Here is a 21,296-nt window from a genome sequence, read left to right as displayed (position 1 = left end):
TCTCTCCCTCCTCTCTCCCTCCCCTCTCTCTCTCTCTTTCTCTCCCTCCTCTCTCCCCTCTCTCTCCTCCCTCCCTCCCCTCTCTCTCCTCTCTCTCTCTCTCTCTCTCATCCTCTCTCTCTCTCTCTCTCTCTCTTTCTCTCCCTCCTCTCTCCCCTCTCTCTCTCTCCCCTCTCTCTCCTCTCTCTCTCTCTTTGTCTCCCTCCTCTCTCCCCTCTCTCTCATTCATCCTCTCTCTCTCTCTCCTCCTGTCTCTCTCCCCTCTCTCTCTCTCATCCTCTCTCTCTCTCTCTCTCTCCTCCTGTCTCTCTCCCCCCTCTCTCTCGCTCCCTCCTCTCTCTCTCTCCCTCCTCTCTCTCTCTCTTGCTCTTCCCCTCTCTCTCCCTCTCTCTCTCCCTCCCCTCTCTCTCCTCTCTCTCTCTCTCTCTCTCTCATCCTCTCTCTCTCTCTCTCTCTCTTTCTCTCCCTCCTCTCTCCCCTCTCTCTCTCTCCCCTCTCTCTCCTCTCTCCCTCCCCTCTCTCTCTCTCTTTGTCTCCCTCCTCTCTCCCCTCTCTCTCTCTCTCATCCTCTCTCTCTCTCTCTCTCTCTCTCTCTCATCCCCTCTCTCTCTCTCTCTCTCTCTCTCCTCCTGTCTCTCTCCCCCCTCTCTCTCGCTCCCTCCTCTCTCTCTCTCTTGCTCTTCCCCTCTCTCTCCCTCTCTCTCTCCCTCCTCTCTCTCTCCTCTCTCTCTCTCCCTCCTCTCTCTCCCTCTTTCTCTCCCCCTCTCTCTCTCCCTCTCTCCCCCTGTCCCCCCCCTCCCCCCCTCCCCCTGTTTATCTCCCTCCCCTGTCTCCCGCCCCCCTCTCTCTCTCTATTGTTTCAATGTGAAACAGATCTGCTGGCTAAGAATAGGATGTAAATCCTAAGCAGAACAAACAGTGGGTCTGTTTAGTTGGTTGTGGCTCTACAGTGTTTCAGAAGCACATTTACTTTTACTGTTTAATAATTCAACACTTAACGGTTCGTAAATAACGGGAGTGCTTGTGAAGTGGAAAGATATGTTGTAACAAGGTGGATATTAATAATGTAGTTAATGTACACATGTTCAGTTCAGTTTATAGCCCCTTAGCACACACGCCTGTGTCAAATGCCTTTCCACAGCATCATCACAGTCACATCAGACTACACCGACACACAACATGGGGACATCCTACACATTGTACTTATATACATGGCAATACTACACAAACGCCTTTAGACTGTAGGACAAAACCCAGGCAAACACGGGGAGAACATGCAAACTCCACACAGAAAGGACCGGGTGGAGATTTGAACCCACGACCTTCTTGCTGTGAGGCAACAGTGCTAACCACTGAGCCACCGTGCCGAGACGCAGACTTTGAAACAGCAGATATTTAATAATACTCAATATAAGCAACTGTTGAGGAATTCAGTGTGAGTAAACTTTATCATTCCAACGTGCAAAATATCCTGCAAATGTTTAGACTTTATCCTTCCACATGTGTAAACTGTGTCGGATTCTGTGTGTGTGTGTGGGTGTGTGTGTGTGTGTGTGTGTGTGTGTGCATGTGCATGTGTGTGTGTGGGTGTGTGTGCGCGTGTATGCGAGCGTGTGTGTCTATGTGTGGGTGTGTGCGCGTGCGTGTGTGCGTGCGTGTGTGTGTGCGTGTGTGTGTGCGTGCATGTGTGTGTGCATGTGTGTTTTCTGACCTTCGTTGGCGAGGACGATGAACTTGGAGGCTTTGATGGTCTTGTCGTCCAGGGTCCAGGTGACGTCACAGGGGTCAGAGGTCGCCAGTCGGCACTGCAGGCGGAGCGGCTGTCCGTCCAGCACCGTCACATCGCTCAGCTTCTCCCCAAACTGCAGCTCCTTCCTGCCCCCCCCTCCCCCTCCCCCTCCTGCCCCCGCCTTCTTCTCAGTAGCTCCGCCCACACAGTTGTTCATGGCCACCTTGCCGTGCATCTCGCTGCTCTTTGCAGCCCCACTCTCTCCGTTCTTCTCAGGAGTGGGCGTGGCCTGTTTCTTCTTGTTGGCCAGGACAGATCTGAAGTCGGTGGCGTTGGCGGCGGCGTTGGCGGCGGCAGCGTTCTTGACGGGCGCCTCGGCGGGCTTGCTGCTGTTGGCGCCGCCGCCCTTCTTCCCCAAGACAGCGCGGAAGTCCACCTGCTGGGACTTGGCGGGGCGGTCGTCCTCGGGCAGCGGCTTAACTTTGACGCCCTTCAGGTTGGCCTTAAAATCCATCTGGTGCCCCCGGGTGCTGGCGGCAGGGCCGGCCTCCCTCTGGTCCTCTGCCGGGGTGTCTCTCTGCGGGGTGTCTCTCTGCGGGGTGTCTCTGTCCCGAGGGTCTCTCTGCGGGGGGTCTCTCTCCGGGGTGTCTCTCTCCCGAGGGTCTCTCTGCGGGGTGTCTCTCTCTGGGGTGTCTCTCTGCGGGGTGTCTCTGTCCGGGGTGTCTCTCTGCGGGGTGTCTCTCTGCGGGGGAGCTGTAGCGGCCCGGCGGCCCAGCAGGGAGCGGAAGTCGAGCTGCTGTGCCTCTCGCTGCCGCAGCTCCTCTTCGCCGCGCTCCCTGGTCTCCGCACAGCGTCGGAGGAGGCCGCGAGGAGCCCAAGGGTCAGGGTCCGAGTTGGAGTCCTCCTTCTTCTTCTTCTTCTTCTTCTTCTCCTGCTCTGGGAGCTCCGGCTGGAGGTGGAGGCGGGAGTGGTTTGATGTCTCCTCTATGGAGGCCTGCTGCCACCCCCGAGTCACGCTGTGTCTTTCCCCCACACCACCACGCTCTGCTCTGGAGCCTCGTCTCAGCACCACAGCCCCACCGGCCTCCGATGCCCCGCCTCCTCTTCCTCTCGGGCTGGGGGAATGAACAGAGAGAGAGAGAGAGAGAGAGAGATGGATAGAGAGAGGGAGAGAATGAACAGAGCTGGTTTAAAAGCCCCCTGGATCAGAGCAGAGAGCCTGCCCCTGTACAGCTGGGGAATGAGGGAGGAGAGGGGGGGAGACAGACAGAGAGAGAGAGGGAGAGAGGGTGAGGAGGGTGAGGAGGGGGAGGAGAGGAGAACCACAACTCTACATGTACACGTTACATCACGGATGACTCTATTGTCCTTATTAGGGCATGCACCCAGAATGGACTGACCCCCCCCCCCCCCCTCCTTCCCCAAACACACACACACACACACACACACACACACACACACACACACACACACACACACACACACACTGACAGATCTAAACAGAACAGGGTGGAATCAGACTGGAACAGCACTCTAAGGACGTACTGCTTCCTATGAGATGGTTGATTCCCAGTTACTTTATTTACTTGATTCCCGGTCACTTCTGTTACTTTATTCTCTGTCATTTCAGTTACATTATTTACTTTGCTCCCACTCATTTTAGTCACTTATTTTATTCACAGTTATTTCAGTTAATTTACATTATTACATTATTTCCATTCAGTTCAATATTGCCAAAAGTTACAAAAAAAAAAGAAAAAAAAAGGCAGTTCATATCTGGACAATGAATGATTTGGTTTGAGGCACATTGTAATTCAGTCTCTTTATTGATTGATTGATTGATTGACTTTATTTGGTGATAAAAACAGGACATAAGACAACATATCACCGAGGATAAAAACACAATAAAGCCCAAAGGCTTATTTCCATTGTGGTCCCCATGGAGACAAGACAGACAACGTAAATACGTGTAACAAAGAAGTGCAAGTGGGAGCATAATTTAAAACTAATACAACTCCATTAAAAGATAAATTACTAACTCAGTTTATAATTTATCAAAATAAAAAATAAAAACTAGAACTAAACATATCAATCAATAAAATAAAAGACCAGCTGTACCATAAATAAATAACCAATTCAAGAACTAAAAAAGACAGAATAAAACGGTTTAAAGTGCGGATGTTTGTAACCATTTTTTTAAGCCTTTTTTAAAAGTGCAGATAGACTCACTCAGTTTCAAGCACGAAGGTAACATGTTCCATTGAGTCGCTGCATTATATTTGAACGAGTTCCTCCCCATCAGGGTCCTAAATCTGATAGGGATGAAATCAGTAGAACTGCCTCTCGTAGAATACTGGTGACGCTCACTCACACAAGAAAAGTAATCTTATCTAAGATTACTAATAATCTTATCTCCTCTCATTCATGCTCTTTCCTCCCTTTCTTAATTGTTTGTCATTTCTTATTTCTAAATCCTTCATCTGTCCAAGTCCAATCATTAATTTCCCCTTTTTAACTCTCCCTCAATTCTTCCTTAAATTCTCTTTAAATTTTCCCTTTTCTTCCATTCAAATCTCCTTAGTAGGTTATTCACTTGTTCCCTTTAAATGTGATTATGCTTAATGCTATTATTACATTTTGAAAATGAAAGTTGTTATTCTTTTCACTGAAATTGATTACATATTTTCCATCTCATCAAAATCTTGGAAAATATTTGTCTTTCTCCCTTCAACTAATCCCAGCCTCACACATGCACACACGCTCGTGCACGCGCGCACGCACGCACGCGCACACACACACACACACACACACACACACACACACACACACACACACACACACACACACACACACACACACACACACACACACACACACACACACACACACACACACACACACACACACACACACTAATAATAAATAATGTTGTGTCCAGCAGGGAGGGAGAGACAGAAAGACACGGAGAGAGAGAGAGAGAGAGAGAGAGAGAGAGAGAGAGATATTGTCTGTGATTGGTTAGTTGATATCGAGGGATTAGAGAAGCTTTAGGGGGCGGGGCCACACTGATCCGTGGTGTCTGCCCGTCTGATGAATCTATGTATCCACCACATTTGCATAATACGTTTTGATGGACAGAAAAGTTCAAGAGGGCTGAACTGTTTCCGGATGGACGTATCGGATGTATGGGGATAGTCACCCTCCGTTTAGCCAATCAGAGTTGAGGAGGCGTTCTCAGAGCGGAAATGGCTGAGCGGGTTGTCCGCATCGATATAACGTAATGTTATTTTACCGTTATAAATACAACAACTAGCCAACAAATATCAAAGCTGGTGGGCTTCATGGAAACAGCATGACTCGAAACTGGCCGACTATTACATCAATCTGGTCATTCAGTGGCATTTTATTGCCACATAAGTAACGTAGCGCACAGAGCTAACTAACGCGTTAACTTTGACAGTCCTAATATCAAGCGCGTCGATTTGGGTAGGGTTGGTTGTGACATGTCACAACCAAGATTTCAGGGTGTCCAATTGTCCCTACCAACTTTTAAGCAACCTTATTATCTTTGGAGTGCAGTTATATAGGTCATTTAGATTGTCTTCCCATATTTTGCAAGGATAGAATTGACCCGACCATTATTGAGTGAAATTAGTTTGCATTATGTTCAAAGTTACATTTACCCCTGTTTTTCACCACTGAATGTGCCAGTCCAATGGGCTATGGGCGTGGTCTCACTGGGCAGGCTGGGGTGAGATCAGCTCAGCACTCCAGCCCCCAGCCCAGACGAGGAAATGACAAGAGCGAAGTTTTGTGTGGGACCATTTCCAGTTAAAAGACGACATTGTTCATTGCAAGAACTGTGATGCCATTTATAAGTACAACGCGGCTAAAGGGCTCATTATACTCGAGCAAGCTCCGTGGGGTGGAGCTCCGCGAGTCTTTGCGAGTCACCGTGAGGACCTCGCGCTGGGGCAGATGCTTTTATACTCAGAAGTGATCAGCCAAGTGATCAGCATGTTATTGTACAATGGTAATGGTGAGAACAGCCCGTGAAAAGTCGCAATGAAACGCTATTATGTGCAGTACTGAGTGCGCTTTCACTCTCAAACGACCGCACATCAGCACATGAAGGAATCACCAAACGTGTAACCTGATAGCCTACTCTGTGCTGCTTTTAATCTCTCTCAATCATGCTGTGAGAGAGCTGAGCAGGTGGTGACATGAAGGTTATTGAGAAAAGGAGAAGATACTGAATAATGACATCACAACAGTATAATCCTAATGTTGATTTAAAATGAGATATTCCTCTAAATATGGCTAAAAAAGGAAAAAAAAAAACCCTCAAAACACCGCCTCCCCTCATGCCGTCCTCGACCCTACCAACTTTGAGACCAAAACGACGCCCTTGTATCTAGCATCACACACATTGGTTTGTGGACCCACATTTTGAAGCCTCGAGTTTGGCATTTTGACTATCGTCATCTTGTTTGTTATTTTTGGAGCCAGAAACAGCTAGCGTGAGACCATGGCTTTCCCACAGAGCTGCAGCACGGCCTGCTATTGGTCCGTGATCCGCAAGCTGCGCAATGGATAGGTGATAGGATACTGGATAGGTGACCTGTCAATCACACCTTAAAATATAGTATTTTTATCATCTATTTGACTCTAAATGGGACCATAATTGACTAAATGAACACCATGCGGTAGTGAAGAAGACTTGAAACTAGCGATTGAGACTATGAACTCATTTAGCAGCCAGTGGAGTGTAGTGGCAGGAGGCGTACTGCAGGCAGCACTTCAGTGTACTGCCCTCCACTGGTGGACTGTGCTTTCCCAACTATAACATTGTATTCACCATTCAATGAGTGACCTCTTGTTTATTGTGGAAACATTGTACTGTCACATGTCACAGTTCAAAAAACACGTCTAACGCCGCCAATATTAAATATGTTGATGGTTTTACTATGATTTAGTTCCCTGAATGCCAGATATATGTGTTGAGGTAGTTGCTAGCATGTTGTAAATAGTACCACTGCATTCGTCATTCTTGAAAATATGGGATTAGATTAGATCCCTATAGCCAAAAATCATCCTTAGGGCATGCTCTAACAGTGTGCCAAAGGTCATCCTTATAGGGCATGCTCTAACAGTGTGCCAAAGGTCAAAGGTCATGCTTTTGGCACAATTAATTCACATATCTGACACGACTAAAAGAAGAAGTCAGTCTTACCGGTCCTCTCCTCCTCTTTTTGTTTGTTCAATCTCTCCTCCATCAGTGACGGACAGACTGGCCACACAGCTGCACTCTCCAACCTTGTTCCTGACACAGACACACACAGACAGACAGACAGACAGACAGACAGACAGACACACACACACAGACAGACACACAGACAGACAGACAGACAGACACACAGACAGACAGACACACAGACACACACACACACACACACACACACACACACACACACACACACACACACACACACACACAGACAGCCTAATGTAATAATAGTGGCCCTCTAAAATTAGGATAGCTGGATGGAGTGATTGATAGATGTGGATGGATAGATGATGCAAGAGGGGTTTAATCCTGACTTCATCCAGATGGATCTATCGAGGATTAGTGTTTTAAATGAAGTTAAGTTAAGTTATCGTTTATTTATCCCCTTGGGGAAATTCATCCTCTGCATTTGACCCATCCTCTACTAGGAACCTTCCTAGAACTAGGAGCAGTGGGCAGCCGCAGTGCAGCGCCCGGGGACCAACTCCAGTTGTTTTACCAGTACCTTGGTCAGGACCACTGACAGGAGTATTAACCCTAACATACATGTCTTTGATGGTGGGAGGAAACCGGAGCACTCGGAGAAAACCCACACAAACACGGGGAGAACATGCAAACTCCACACAGAAAGGACCTGGGACGGACCAGGGTTCGAACCCAGGACCTTCTTGCTGTGAGGCAACAATGCTAACCACTGAGCCACCGTGCCGTTTTATGTTGCTGTTGTATTTTATGTGACAACATGAACCTATAACACGATCTGCTACTGTACAGTTAGAATATACATATGGACAGTAAGTATAGTAAACAATATGGACAGTAGTGTTTGTATCAACGTATTCTCATAAAACTTTAGTATGTCTACAAAAAGTATTTCTCCTGCATAATCCCATGAAGTGCCCCTGGTAAACACACACGTGTGTGTGTGTGTGTGTGTGTGTGTGTGTGTGTGTGTGTGTGTGTGTGTGTGTCTGTCTGTGTGTGTGTGTGTGTGCGTGTGTGTGTGTGTGTGTGTCTGTCTGTCTGTCTGTCTGTCTGTCTGTCTGTCTGTGTGTGTGCGTGCGTGCGTGCGCATGCGTTATCCCTACCTCAGGTTAATCAGGTAGTCTCCAGCATGATGCATCTTGACTCTCCTGAAGAAGAAGAAGAAGAAGAAGAAGAAGAAGAAGAAGAAGAAGAAGAAGAAGAAGAAGTAAGTAAAACTTTATTTGTATAGCACCCTTCTCAGCACAGATGAACAGAGTGCTTCGCAGTCATTTAAAAGCAAAATATAAAATACAGAAAAAGGACATAATGATAATACACAACAAGCAGAATACAAAGTTCTGAGTTCTCAAGATAAACCACTTTTTGTGTTGCCAGTAGGTGGCAACACAAGTCTCTCGGTCGAGACCTTTCTCCTACCTGGCCCCAAAATGGTGGAATGAACTTCCCCCGGACATCAGGACTGCCGCATCACTCCCCATTTTCCGCAGAAAACTTAAAACTCATCTCTTCAGACTTTATATTGACTCTTCCTGAATTCCCTCCCTCCTCTCTGCCTGCTTTCCATGTGTTTTTTAATTGAATTTTCTGTTTCTTAAATGTTTGCTCCTTTAATTGTTCTCACCTTTAATCTCCCCTTTTATATTGGCTTCTCATATTTTTACTACTGTCTTTCTATTTGATCTATTCATGTTATTGTGTGCTGTATATGATCATGATGTAAGTTGCTTTGGATAAAGGCGTCTGCTAAATACCAATAAAGTAAAGTAAAGTAAGTAAAGTGGCGCGGTGCCGAATTGCACAAAATTCTGCACTGCTCTATGTCAGGTTCCCAGCAGCACACTTGCACATAATTCAGCTCCCTGCACCTCCTTGAGTCCCCCTAAGCGCACTCCTCGAGTTTGAAGTCGATCGAACGAACCGTTCTCAAGATAAACCACTTTTTGTGTGGCCAATAGGTGGCGCTCTGCCGAATTACACAAAATTCGGCACTGCACTGTGTCGAGTTCCCCTCAGCACACTCCCCAAAGTTGAAGTCGATCTGACGAATGGTTCTTGAGATAAACCACATTTTCTATGTTGCCAGTAGGTGGCGCTATGCCGAATTGCACAAAAACAGGGCACTGCACTGCACAATAGGGCACACTCCCAAAGTTTGAAGTCAATCCGACCAACGGTTCTCGATGGCATGCAAATCACTTTTTGGCACAGGGGGGTCTTCCCCGGAGGTGGTTTTCCCGGAGAATGTGGGCTCACAGGGTGGGTAGAGGCTCCACTGTGCGCGGTCCCATGGAGCAATCTACTGTTACCTCACACCACAGACCTGTATGGTCGGGAATTATGTAGCCTAATAAAACCATGACAAACAAATTCTCATTTTTAAATCAAGGTGTGTTTTTTCTGCATTGTAGGCTATAGTTGAGAATCAACGAGGCATTCTGAGGAGGGAAGAGTGTGTGGAGAGAGAGAGAGACATCCATGCTGTGCTTAATGTATCCAAGCGAGGATTTCCTGCACTGAGCAGAGAATACTGTGTGCGCTCAGGTGTACGCCTGGCGTAGTGGGGTTGTTTGCGCTAAGACCAGCTATTTGGTGGCGTTAAAATTGAGACCCCCCAAGGCCCTTTTTTCTAACACATTGCGCTGGAACGCCTATTTTGGCACGGGCAACGCCCAAACCTGTGTTTACGCTCAGAACATGGCGATGGTATCTTTGCCAGAGCGCAAAATGACACTTCCGCGGGAGGCGGATGATAGGCTAAGAGGCGCACGGACACGCCTGGGCCACGCCTACACCTGTGTCTGCACTTAGATTTCAGCGCCAAACTGGACGGTGGAGGCAGACGATAGCTTAAGACGCAGGGAAGATAGCATAAGAGGCGCGCAAACGGCAGCACAAACGATAGCACCGTACGAAGATAGGGCGCTAGGACATTGAAATGGATCCTGAACTGGACAGGAAGCCAGTGCAGGGAGGCTAAGATTGGAGTGATATGACAGGATTTTTTGGACCTTGTAAGCAGCGAGCCGCAGCAAGAAGAATCTGAGTCTGTGAGTGAGCTCTGCTTGTATTGTCAGTCTGTGAGCTCAGGTTGTATTGTCAGACTCTGTGAGCTCAGGTTGTATTGTCAGACTCTGTGAGCTCAGGTTGTATTGTCAGACTCTGTGAGCTCAGGTTATATTGTCAGACTCTGTGAGGTCAGGTTGTATTGTCAGTCTGTGAGGTCAGGTTGTATTGTCAGTCTGTGAGGTCAGGTTGTATTGTCAGTCTGTGAGGTCAGGTTGTATTGTCAGTCTGTGAGCTCAGGTTGTATTGTCAGACTCTGTGAGGTCAGGTTGTATTGTCAGACTCTGTGAGCTCAGGTTGTATTGTCAGACTCTGTGAGCTCAGGTTGTATTGTCAGACTCTGTGAGCTCAGGTTGTATTGTCAGTCTGTGAGCTCAGGTTGTATTGTCAGTCTGTGAGGTCAGGTTGTATTGTCAGTCTGTGAGGTCAGGTTGTATTGTCAGACTCTGTGAGCTCAGGTTGTATTGTCAGTCTGTGAGCTCAGGTTGTATTGTCAGTCTGTGAGGTCAGGTTGTATTGTCAGTCTGTGAGCTGTGGTTGTATTGTCAGACACTGTGAGCTCAGGTTGTATTGTCAGTCTGTGAGCTCAGGTTGTATTGTCAGTCTGTGAGCTGTGGTTGTATTGTCAGTCTGTGAGCTCAGGTTGTATTTTCAGTCTGTGAGCTCAGGTTGTATTTTCAGTCTGTGAGCTCAGGTTGTATTTTCAGTCTGTGAGCTCTGGTTGTATTTTCAGTCTGTGAGCTCAGATTGTATTGTCAGTCTGTGAGCTCAGGTTGTATTTTCAGTCTGTGAGCTCAGGTTGTATTTTCAGTCTGTGAGCTCAGGTTGTATTTTCAGTCTGTGAGCTCAGGTTGTATTTTCAGTCTGTGAGCTGTGGTTGTATTGTCAGTCTGTGAGCTCTGGTTGTATTTTCAGTCTGTGAGCTCAGGTTGTATTTTCAGTCTGTGAGCTCTGGTTGTATTTTCAGTCTGTGAGCTGTGGTTGTATTTTCAGTCTGTGAGCTCAGGTTGTATTTTCAGTCTGTGAGCTCAGGTTGTATTTTCAGTCTGTGAGCTCAGGTTGTATTTTCAGTCTGTGAGCTCAGGTTGTATTGTCAGTCTGTGAGCTCTGGTTGTATTTTCAGTCTGTGAGCTGTGGTTGTATTGTCAGTCTGTGAACTTGGGTTGTATACAGTATACAGAGTCTGTGCTCAGGTTGGGTCTGTGAGCTCAGCGGTCTGGGCGCTATATTCGCGATTAAGCGCAAGATCTTGCATTTAATTAGCTGTAGCTTAGAAACCATACCACCTAGAGCAATGGTTCTCAACTGGTCTAGCCTCATGACCCACATTTTTCCTTAGTCGCGACCCATTTATTTTTTTAGGCTTATATGCTTTTTAAAGACCCAGACTGGGCGGCCTGCGATCCGATGCTTTACCCAAAGTCAAACGCTTTAAAGACCATCCACTCTCGGTGGATGGTTGTAAAGATAAAAGAGCCTTTTTCCGCCGCTAGCCCAGAGTGAGAGTAAGAGCAGCCAGACTCTCTCCTGCGTGAGTACAGCTAGCCCAGAGTGAGAGTAAGAGCAGCCAGACTCTCTCCTGCGTGGGTACAGCTAGCTCAGAGTGAGAGTAAGAGCAGCCAGACTCTCTCCTGCGTGGGTACAGCGCAAAAACGTAGTCTGGCAAGCGAGACGACCATAATGCTGATGTGGCCCGGGATGAAATTGAGTTTGACACCACTGGACCAGAGCGGTCTGCTGACCTGATGAGCAGTGAGGCGACGTCTTCCTTCTGCAGCAGCTCGTAGTCTCCTCCGGGGGCCAGAGGTCGGCCGGCTCTGCTCCAGCTGACCTGGGGGAATGGGTCTCCAGCCACAGCACAGGACAACAGGACATGCTGACCGAGAGGAACAATCACCGCCTTGGGCTTGGTGATGAACCAGGGCTGGACGCCGTCCTGCGGCTCTGGAACCACAACCATTAAAATAACTAGAACCAGAACCAGAACAAAAAAATTAGAATGGTCAAAAAGAAACATAACCATAACCATAACGGTATATCCATAAAAGGCCCATTCACATCTAGAACAATGATTATAAAGTTAACTATACCTATTAAACAAGTGCCAATTCGCAATAGCTGTGACCACATATGCAAATGTACCAAATCCAAGATGGCAGGGGCAGTCCTACTCTGCCTCTGCCGTGCCACGCTGTATTTCACTCTGCATTTCAATTGGCCCCGCCCACCACCACATTTTAGCCAATTGGCACGAACACAAACACACTTGACCTCCATCTCATTTCAGCCCTCTATCTGCTATCCTGCATCTCTAAATTGGCACTTATCCTTCGGACAAGTCAATTTATCTTTCACTTGTTCAAGCACAAATGTCACTTGTCCGGGTAAAAATGTGTAATTTTACAATAATTCCGAGTAGTATTATTATGTTTCAGTATACATGCTACAGCATGCGCTGGGATGCGTCATCAGTGATGTTGACTGGGGTCGTGGGGTGTTTCGGGTCTGACAACATCATACACCCTCGCCCAGTAGACCCAGCCGAGGCCGATTACGACCCCGACCCGCCTCCCAGAAGCAGCCGCTCACGGATCAGCCTTCCTACTCTGTCTGCAACGTTGCCCACGGAAGGGTTGATCATGCCCACTCCTCTGCAATAGAGTTTAGTGCTACACCGCAGTATTGCAAGACCTTCGGTGCATGGAGGTCTAAGGCCCTGTGGGGTGATTCCAGGCCGGGCGCCTCCTTCGTCTCACCAGAACCTCCTGCTGAGAAAGGCAATCCTACCATGCCGTACCATGGGCAGGGAGGATGCCTCAAGGAGGCCTGTGCGCTGCACGTCATTCACCTGCGCCGAGCACCTCGCTCTAGCCTGAAGGACCCCAGGCCGCGCCGATGTTTACGCAGATTTTCAGGAGGCTAATCCGTAGCGATTGTGGATTTCTCCCTCACCAGAGAGCCAGGCATTATAGTATTATTATTATTATAGTAGTAGCATTTGTCTCGCCGTCAGTCATTTAAAATGTAAATTAACTCATCAAACAAACTTTTCACAATTCACTCAGTTCTTCTGATATATTTGCCGTCATCTTTCCCAAAGCACAATAAAAAATAAAATGGGTCGCCAAATATACTTGGGTGGACGTTAATATACCTGGGCGGACCAGCCAAGTAAAGTCTGCGTGGGCCTTTTAACTTGTCCGGTGGGCCAGAGACATTTCTCTTCCACTTGTCCTGAACAAGCGGACAAGCCTTAATGTGGAGCCCTGACCCCTCCTCAAAATGCTGAAAAGAAATATGACATATTGTAGTCATACTATAGGCCTGTATGTAGGACTGTGTGTGTAGTCATACTGTAGGCCACCAGGAAAAAGACAATAGCATAATCTCTTGGCCAACCTGACCACAAAATGTGTTATTATTATCCTATGATTTTATTATGACATGGTTTTATTATGACAGGGAAATAAAAACACATCTCCAGTATCCTGTTCAAACCCGTTTAGCCACGGTGATGTTAGTTTCTCTCAACATGGGCTACAGGAGACTTTACTCTTTGATCCACAGTAGATGTGGGAACAGTCACCATTAGCTCTCATACAAAGCACAATAACCTTACAAAATATCACATCAAAGTAGGCTATTGTTAGCTGCCATCTCCTGTCTCTTTTGTGGAAATACATGAACCCAATGATTCAACTGTAGAGAGCAGGTACAATACAAGCACCTTGTTAAAGAAATCATGCTCCATTTTGTGTCTGGTTATTCAGTGGGAATATGAACGCTTGAGCAACAGCATATCATTATAGTTTATAGTTATCTTTATAGCTGTGAATGGGCCTTAAAACTACAACTATAACCATAACCATAATAAGAACTTAAACTGCAGGCCGTGCAGGGTAGTAAATTCACTTATTTTTAACAAGGTCAACCCCCCCCCCCCATTGTTTGCCTTTCTGAAATAATTTGTTTCTGGGCTTTTTGTATAATTTCCAGGGCAATTTGATTGGTTCTGCTATTTTGCAGACAGACCAATATTCAATGACTCTTATCCAAGCATATTTTGTTTCTAAAAGTGCATAAACAACAATCCCTTAAAAATCCTCATATCTGAACAACACTGATTGTCCTGGCATGTTATGTAATGTACTTGACTTTTTTTTTAATAACCTGCAGTATGGCAAAAGACAAAGAAAAAGACCCCAAAAAAAGAAAAAGATTATTTTTTGGGCATTTCGCCTTTATTTGTTTTGATATAGGACAGTAGGCAGACAGGAAAGGTGGGGAGAGAAAGTGGGGATGCGTGTGGTATGCATGCTACCAGATGAGCTCCCAGGACGCAGGGGTCAGATTGATATTCGGTAGTGGGCCGGATTTGTTCAAAGGAGACCTCATGGGGCCGGATTATTTTTTGCTCAAATCAATTTGACTTGTCAACACATGGATATTTATTATTTGAAATCATTAAGAAGGCCTACAGGTAACCAATCAATGAGAAATTGCATGTTGGCACATGAAAAGACAACAAAATTACAAAAAATAGAAGATAGAAATAATAACAATAATTTTTGTGGATCTTTAAAAGCCCTCCATTGGCTACTCATAGGCTGCAGAATCATCTTCACCTGTAGCCTACGAGTCGCTACAGAAGGTTCCAACCCAGGCCCAAAACAACCCAGGCCCAAAACAACCCAGGCCCAAAACAACCCAGGCCCAAAAACACCATTTAAAGCCCCTTTTCATCCCAATTTTCTTTATGGGCACTTTGCCCAGAGCCCCCGTTAATTTCCAACACTGTTACAATGTCATGTAACCAGTTGTGCTCTGTGTGTGTGTGTGTGTGTGTGTGTGTGTGTGTGTGTGTGTGTGTGTGTGTGTGTGTGTGTGTACCCTGCACAGTGAGCCTGGCCTCTGTACTGGTCTGTCCGTACTGGTTCCAGGCCTGGCAGGTGTAGAGCCCAGTGTCCTCGGGGAACACCTCCTGGATCAGGAGGGTGCAGCGGTTGTCCTCCCTGTGGAGGTGGAAGTCCTCCGACTCCGTCACCTCCTGTCCGTCATGGAGCCACACCACCTCTGGAGGAGGCACACCTGGAGCCACATTCAAAAAACCTTCTTCAGAAAAACTACAAGAGCAGCCATGGCCAATAACACAAACTGCTATGATATGCAAATGTTTTGAGTGGGATCGGAACCCTAACCCTGACCCAACCACATCCCTCCAGCCCCTCCCCCTACCCACCCCTCCAACCCCGACTCTCTACAACCTTACTATCGCTAGCTATGGCCCTGTTTTACAAGCCCCACCCCTTTCCTGACCACGACCCTCTCATCATCTACAAGTCACTCCCCCTAACCACCCCTCGAACCCAAACTCCACTACTATGTCTCCTGGGTCACTGCACTAGCCTGGGTATTCAGGTAATTCAGGCCCTATTTGAAAAGTTCTTAAGTAAGACAATTCAATCAATTCCTAATTCCTATTAAATAAATGCATTTGTCAAAAACCTCGTTGCGGCGGGCCACAGACGCACGGCGCAGGTTAGGAGGCGGGCCACAGACGCACGGAGCAGGTTAGCAGGCCACAGATGCACAGAAAGCCAGGTTAACAAAACCACACCGGCTACTCACACTCAAATACAAATGACCAGCCCCTCCTCCCCCACAGTGCAGACTGCCCCCCTCAGCCCCCAAACACTGATGAAAGCCTCCACATCATTATTCATTTCATAGTACATGTACTCAATCCTGAGGTGAGCTGTGATCATCCCCCTGACCACAGCCACAGGATCAGTGGGCCCAGCACCTCTCACCTTGTTCCTACGTGTTAGCCAAATGACTAGCTTAGCCTGCCCAAACAGGAAGTTCATCAAAGTACACACCTGTTTCCTTCTGAGTGCATACATAGGCCCCAAAATGAAAACTTCGACACTGAAAACCTCACCCAGCTTCACACACAAACCATTCAAAACAGTAAAAACATGTACCAAATGGCAGCATTCATGAAAAACATGTACTGCAGTTTCATTGGCATTACAGAAAGGACATTCACTGCCGACCCCTGGAGTAAACCGGGCTAGAAACCTATTGGTCGCCAGGGCGCCATGAAGCACCCTCCACTGTAAATCGCCAGACCTTTTAGGGAGAGGAAGCTTGTAGAGCACTCTCCACCTAAACTTTACAGGGCTCTGGTCCTCTATCACCTTCTCCCACTGATGCTCCCTGACATCCTGTAAGGCCCCCAGGTTCTTCACCTTAACACAGGCTGCATACAGAGCCTTGCTGCCTGCCTGTCTGAACCTCCCCAGGCTCGGAGTGGAGAAGCACAGCAGCCTCCCAGCCGCATCCTGCCAACCCCCATCCTCAGCAGCTATCTCCAGTTCCGGAAACGCTGGAGTCCCGTCCCCCTGTGGCACATTGAGGCAGTCCCGCACATTGTCCGGCAAGTTCCTCAGGACCTCCCTCAAGAAGCCCTCTACCAGTCTCAGGGAGGTCACCCCTGCCTGCTGTGCCAGCTCATGGGGGTATTTCCACCCCCCTCCCTCCGGAGACCACAGGTGGCCCAGCTTGGTTATTCCCCCGGCCGTGAAGCGGTGTCTCAGCGTGGCAGAGCATGGAGACCCCAGTGGCAGCAAAGGGTTGTGGAAGATGGGCTCCTCCCACAGCCATGGCCCCGGCACTACACCTCCCCCTCGTGTAGGCCTCAGCAGTCTCCAGGCTCTCAAAACAGAAGTGTAGAATCCTGAGAGCCCTGCTGTGTCCAGACCGTCATGCTCCATCAGGAATAACTGGCGGTCCAGACCTAGACCACCAGCCTTCCGCAGCAGCGCACACACAGACACCAGCATGCTACAGCAGTCTTTGTGCCGCCTGGAGCCGAAAAGCTGCCACTCTGCTCTCCAGATGTATCAGCCCTTGTCCCCCCTCCTGGACAGGCAGGTAGAGAACAGCGGCCCTCAACCAGTGATGGCCCGACCAGAAAAAATCCACAAGCTTCCTCTGGATTTCAGCCAGTAGGCCTCCAGGGGGATTGAGCACAGCCAGCTTATGCCACAGGGAGGACGCTACCAAGTTATTGATAACCAGCACCCTACCCCTGTAGGACATAAAATGCAATAACCACTTCCACTTAGCAAGTCTGGCATCGATAGCCTGTAGCCTCCCCTCCCAGTTCTGTGCTACATACCCCTCCGAGCCCAGGTACACCCCCAACAGTTTCACACCTGTGTGACTCCACTGCAGGCCCCCAGTTAGTGGTGGAGGCACCCCCCCCTCCCACCGCCCACACTGCAGAGCCTCACTCTTACCCCAGTTAACCCTGGCAGAAGAAGCCCTCTGATAAATACGGAGACAGTCCTCCACTGCGCTAGTGTCCCGCCCATCCCTGACCAGCACGGTCAGGTCGTCAGCATAGGCTGAGAGACAGACCGGTAGGCTAAACCCTAGCTGAGGTGCACAGACTCCCTGCAGCCTTCTCCTTAACAGACAGAGCAGAGGCTCTATGGCCAAAGTATAGAGCTGGCCTGAAAGTGGGCAGCCCTGGCGAATACCCCTACCTACCTGCACCGGCCTGCTGAGGCCCCCACCCACCTTGACAAGACATGAAACATTATTATACAACATTTTTACCATTGCACAAAAATGTGGCCCAAAACCAAAACTCCGCAGCACTTTAAACAGATACCCATGGTCAACTCTGTCAAAAGCTTTCTCCTGGTCTAGGGAGATAAGCCCAAAGTCCAGGTTGCAATGATGAGATAAATCCAGCATGTCCCTTATTAAGCACAGATTGTCCGACATCGAGCGCCCAGGGACACCGTACGATTGGTCCTGGTGTACCACAGACGCAATGCACAAGTTCAGTCTGTTCGCGAGGCATTTGGCAACCACCTTATAGTCCGCGGTGAGCAGTGCCACGGGCCTCCAGTTTTTTAACGTGCACAAGTCCCCCTTCTTGGGCAGGAGAGCCAGAACTGCACGTCGGCAGCTCAGCGGCAGCTCCCCAGCCCGAACGCATTCACACACCGCGCTGTAAAAGTCCTGGCCGATAATGTCCCAGAAGGCCTTGTAGAAATCCACAGGCAAGCCATCAGCACCCGGGGCGCGGCACGGGCCACAGACGCACGGAGCAGGTTAGGAGGCGGGCCACAGACGCACGGAGCAGGTTAGGAGGCGGGCCACAGACGCACGGAGCAGGTTAGGAGGCGGGCCACAGACGCACGGAGCAGGTTAGGAGGCGGGCCACAGACGCACGGAGCAGGTTAGGAGGCGGGCCACAGACGCACGGAGCAGGTTAGGAGGCGGGCCACAGACGCACGGAGCAGGTTAGGAGGCGGGCCACAGACGCACGGAGCAGGTTAGGAGGCGGGCCACAGACGCACAGAGCAGGTTAGGAGGCGGGCCACAGACGCACGGAGCAGGTTAGGAGGCGGGCCACAGACGCACGGAGCAGGTTAGGAGGCGGGCCACAGACGCACGGAGCAGGTTAGGAGGCGGGCCACAGACGCACGGAGCAGGTTAGGAGGCGGGCCACAGACGCACGGAGCAGGTTAGGAGGCGGGCCACAGACGCACGGAGCAGGTTAGGACATCTTCATTTGAAACAAAGTGGGACAATGTGATGTTGGCTGGTTGTCATGGTGACGCATGGTGTCCAGTTAGGAAGCAGTGTGTGATGCTGCAGGTGATGCTGGTTGTCATGGTGACGCATGGTGTCCAGTTAGGAAGCGGTGTGTGATGCTGCAGGTGATGCTGGTTGTCATGGTGACGCATGGTGTCCAGTTAGGAAGTGGTGTGTGATGCTGCAGGTGATGCTGGTTGTCATGGTGACGCATGGTGTCCAGTTAGGAAGCGGTGTGTGATGCTGCAGGTGATGCAGCTGTTGCACAGCTTATATGGAGACAAGTCATGATGTAACTCACAACAAGACACAACAACCACCACACACATACTGACTGCTAGAGGACCACTCCTATTTAAACACACTCGCTGCTGACAGAGAATGGCTTTACTGCAAAACATGGCCACACACACGCGCGCACGCACACACACACGCACGCACACACACACACACACGCACACACACACACACACACACACACGCGCACGCACACACACACACACACACACACACACACACACACACGCACGTGCACACACACGTGCGTGCACACACACACACACACACACACCAGAGGAGGGTTTTCCAGTGAGGCATAGGAGGATGGTCCTCCTCTATTAGATTGGGGATTTTATATAAAAAAATATATATTAAAAAAATATATTTTTTATTTTTATTTTTATTTTTATATTTTTCATTTTTCATATTTTTTTTTATAATAAAATATCAATCAAATGTGTTTTTTCTTATGTGCAGACGCTCATTTTTTCATTCATTATATAGCTCCATGCAGACGAGTCACTCTGGCCCTGGTCCCAGCATGGGGGAGGGGATTAAAAAACACCCGCCCTTGTGGGCTTGATTTATTTGGTAATTTATCTAATGAAAAAATAAGATTGGTTGAAAAAGACTTGCAATTCACAGAAAACAGTGAGAGTGATGTGTTTTCCAACGAATCAGATTGAGGAGGAGGGGAGCTCTCCCTTAGCCCGTGAAACCAGGTGAAACCCTAATTGGTTGTTGTTTGATTGATAGATTGCTTGACATTGATTGACATTCTGTATTGTCCAATGCTGAATACGTCTGAAAATCGGCAACGTTGTTCCACTGGCTGGTCTGTGGTCACGCTGAATCAAGGAGGTGAAATCCACTGCTTGACCTGACAGGAAGGATTTACTGAGACAGTAGCAGCATATCATATTTCCCTCTTATTTTTATTTACTTTTTTATCAATCAGTAAGTGTTCACAAGCCAGACAGTCGTTGAAATTGGATTACCACCAAAACGAGTTTTGAGTTGCGGGGAGACTTGAGCTGCGCGATACGGGCTTTTTGCAATGTCAGAAAACTGGAATATTTGCAACGTCTCGACTGCAGCGTTTCCCCTACAGACAGCACGGATATTCAAGTAAGTCAATTGATTTCAAGTTATCCGAACCTTCTATTAAATTCGGCGTGGAAATGGTTCACCGAGCAGCGCTATTTTTGTCGTATTGAAGTTTCATCGTGTAATTTCTTATACTAAAACCCGCGAAGCTTAAATTCACACATTTTTTAACTGAATTTGGCCTGTAAATCGATAGCTGACAGCGGGCTCAATTTTAAAGCTTGAGTGGTGATCTTTATATCATATGAAAGTAGAAGAAATAAGGAATCGATTGGGATGAAGCATGTCAACCTAGGATGTCGGGAAGGGGGGGTAAATAACGCTCCAAAGTTGATAACTAAATGAGTAGTGCAGCACTGTGCACATGAAGACACACTCTCGTTCCAGATGCAATTAAGTGTAATTTAACGCTATTTGACAACAGTTTCGGCCATAGACTTTGTCAAGTATCATACAAACAGTGCAAGACAGCCATTATAAAGACAGGTTAGCTGATTGAATGGACAACACCTGTCTTGTGAAAGCACACCTGAGTGTGAGACATCATAGGATGAATCAAAACATTGATGTCACAGGTAGGCTGTATACCATAAGATATCATGAATCTATGTGAATAAATAGATTTATATAAATAGTAATCACAGCCTAATGCATAGAGATAAATCCTGAAACCTTCTCGCAACAGTTCTAGCCTAAGCCAGTGGTTTTCAAAGTGGGGTCCCCAGCAAAAAGGGGGGATAATCTATTTTCACTATAATTCCATGCCATCCATAAGTAACACAATCTAAGATAGTGTAGAAGTGAGTAACTAGGCTAATTATAACCATAACAGCACAAATAATTGACAAAAATCTCGAAATAAATATACAGTATTTACTCTGAGAAATGAAATAATGAGAAAAGGAACAATTATTGATGGTTAAAACTGAATAATGACATCACAACAGTCTAATCCTAATGCTAATTTAAAATGAGATTTGGGCGTTTTAGGGCAAAAACTGCTTGTGGGTGAGAGTATCAGCAGCAGAGCACACGTCATATTTTCCCTGGGACCGCCTCAGGTGCCAGGTGCTGTTCCGTCCTGTAGTCCTCTCACTGGGTGCTAATGCAATGCTCCTCACTGGGTGGAAAGCTAAGAGGCTTGACAGCATGGGAAACATGGCAAATACACACACACACATGCGTGCACGCGCGCGCGTACACGTGAAAAAAAAAAGCCCAAATTTT

The 21,296-nt window shown here is 47.9% G+C and overlaps 1 protein-coding gene across 1 annotated transcript in view; it reads right to left on the bottom strand.

The window, feature by feature from the left end:
* The window catches only part of LOC310777977 (myosin light chain kinase, smooth muscle-like), a gene marked incomplete at both ends in the record, with an annotated part of 130,041 nt that overhangs the window by 61,443 nt on the left and 47,302 nt on the right, over window positions 1–21,296 (bottom strand). The window contains 5 exons of the mRNA XM_083638307.1: window positions 1,712–2,844; window positions 6,963–7,052; window positions 8,105–8,149; window positions 11,810–12,011; window positions 14,958–15,155. Of these exons, the coding sequence (XP_083494433.1) occupies window positions 1,712–2,844; window positions 6,963–7,052; window positions 8,105–8,149; window positions 11,810–12,011; window positions 14,958–15,155 (1,668 nt within the window). The remainder of the gene's footprint in view (window positions 1–1,711; window positions 2,845–6,962; window positions 7,053–8,104; window positions 8,150–11,809; window positions 12,012–14,957; window positions 15,156–21,296) is intronic.

The sequence above is a fragment of the Poromitra crassiceps genome (genome assembly GCF_964638095.1).
Source record: "Poromitra crassiceps genome assembly, chromosome: 6".
Lineage (NCBI taxonomy): Eukaryota > Metazoa > Chordata > Actinopteri > Beryciformes > Melamphaidae > Poromitra > Poromitra crassiceps.
Note: the sequence above shows the minus strand (reverse complement) of the source record. Positions and strands in the feature narration are given on the sequence as shown.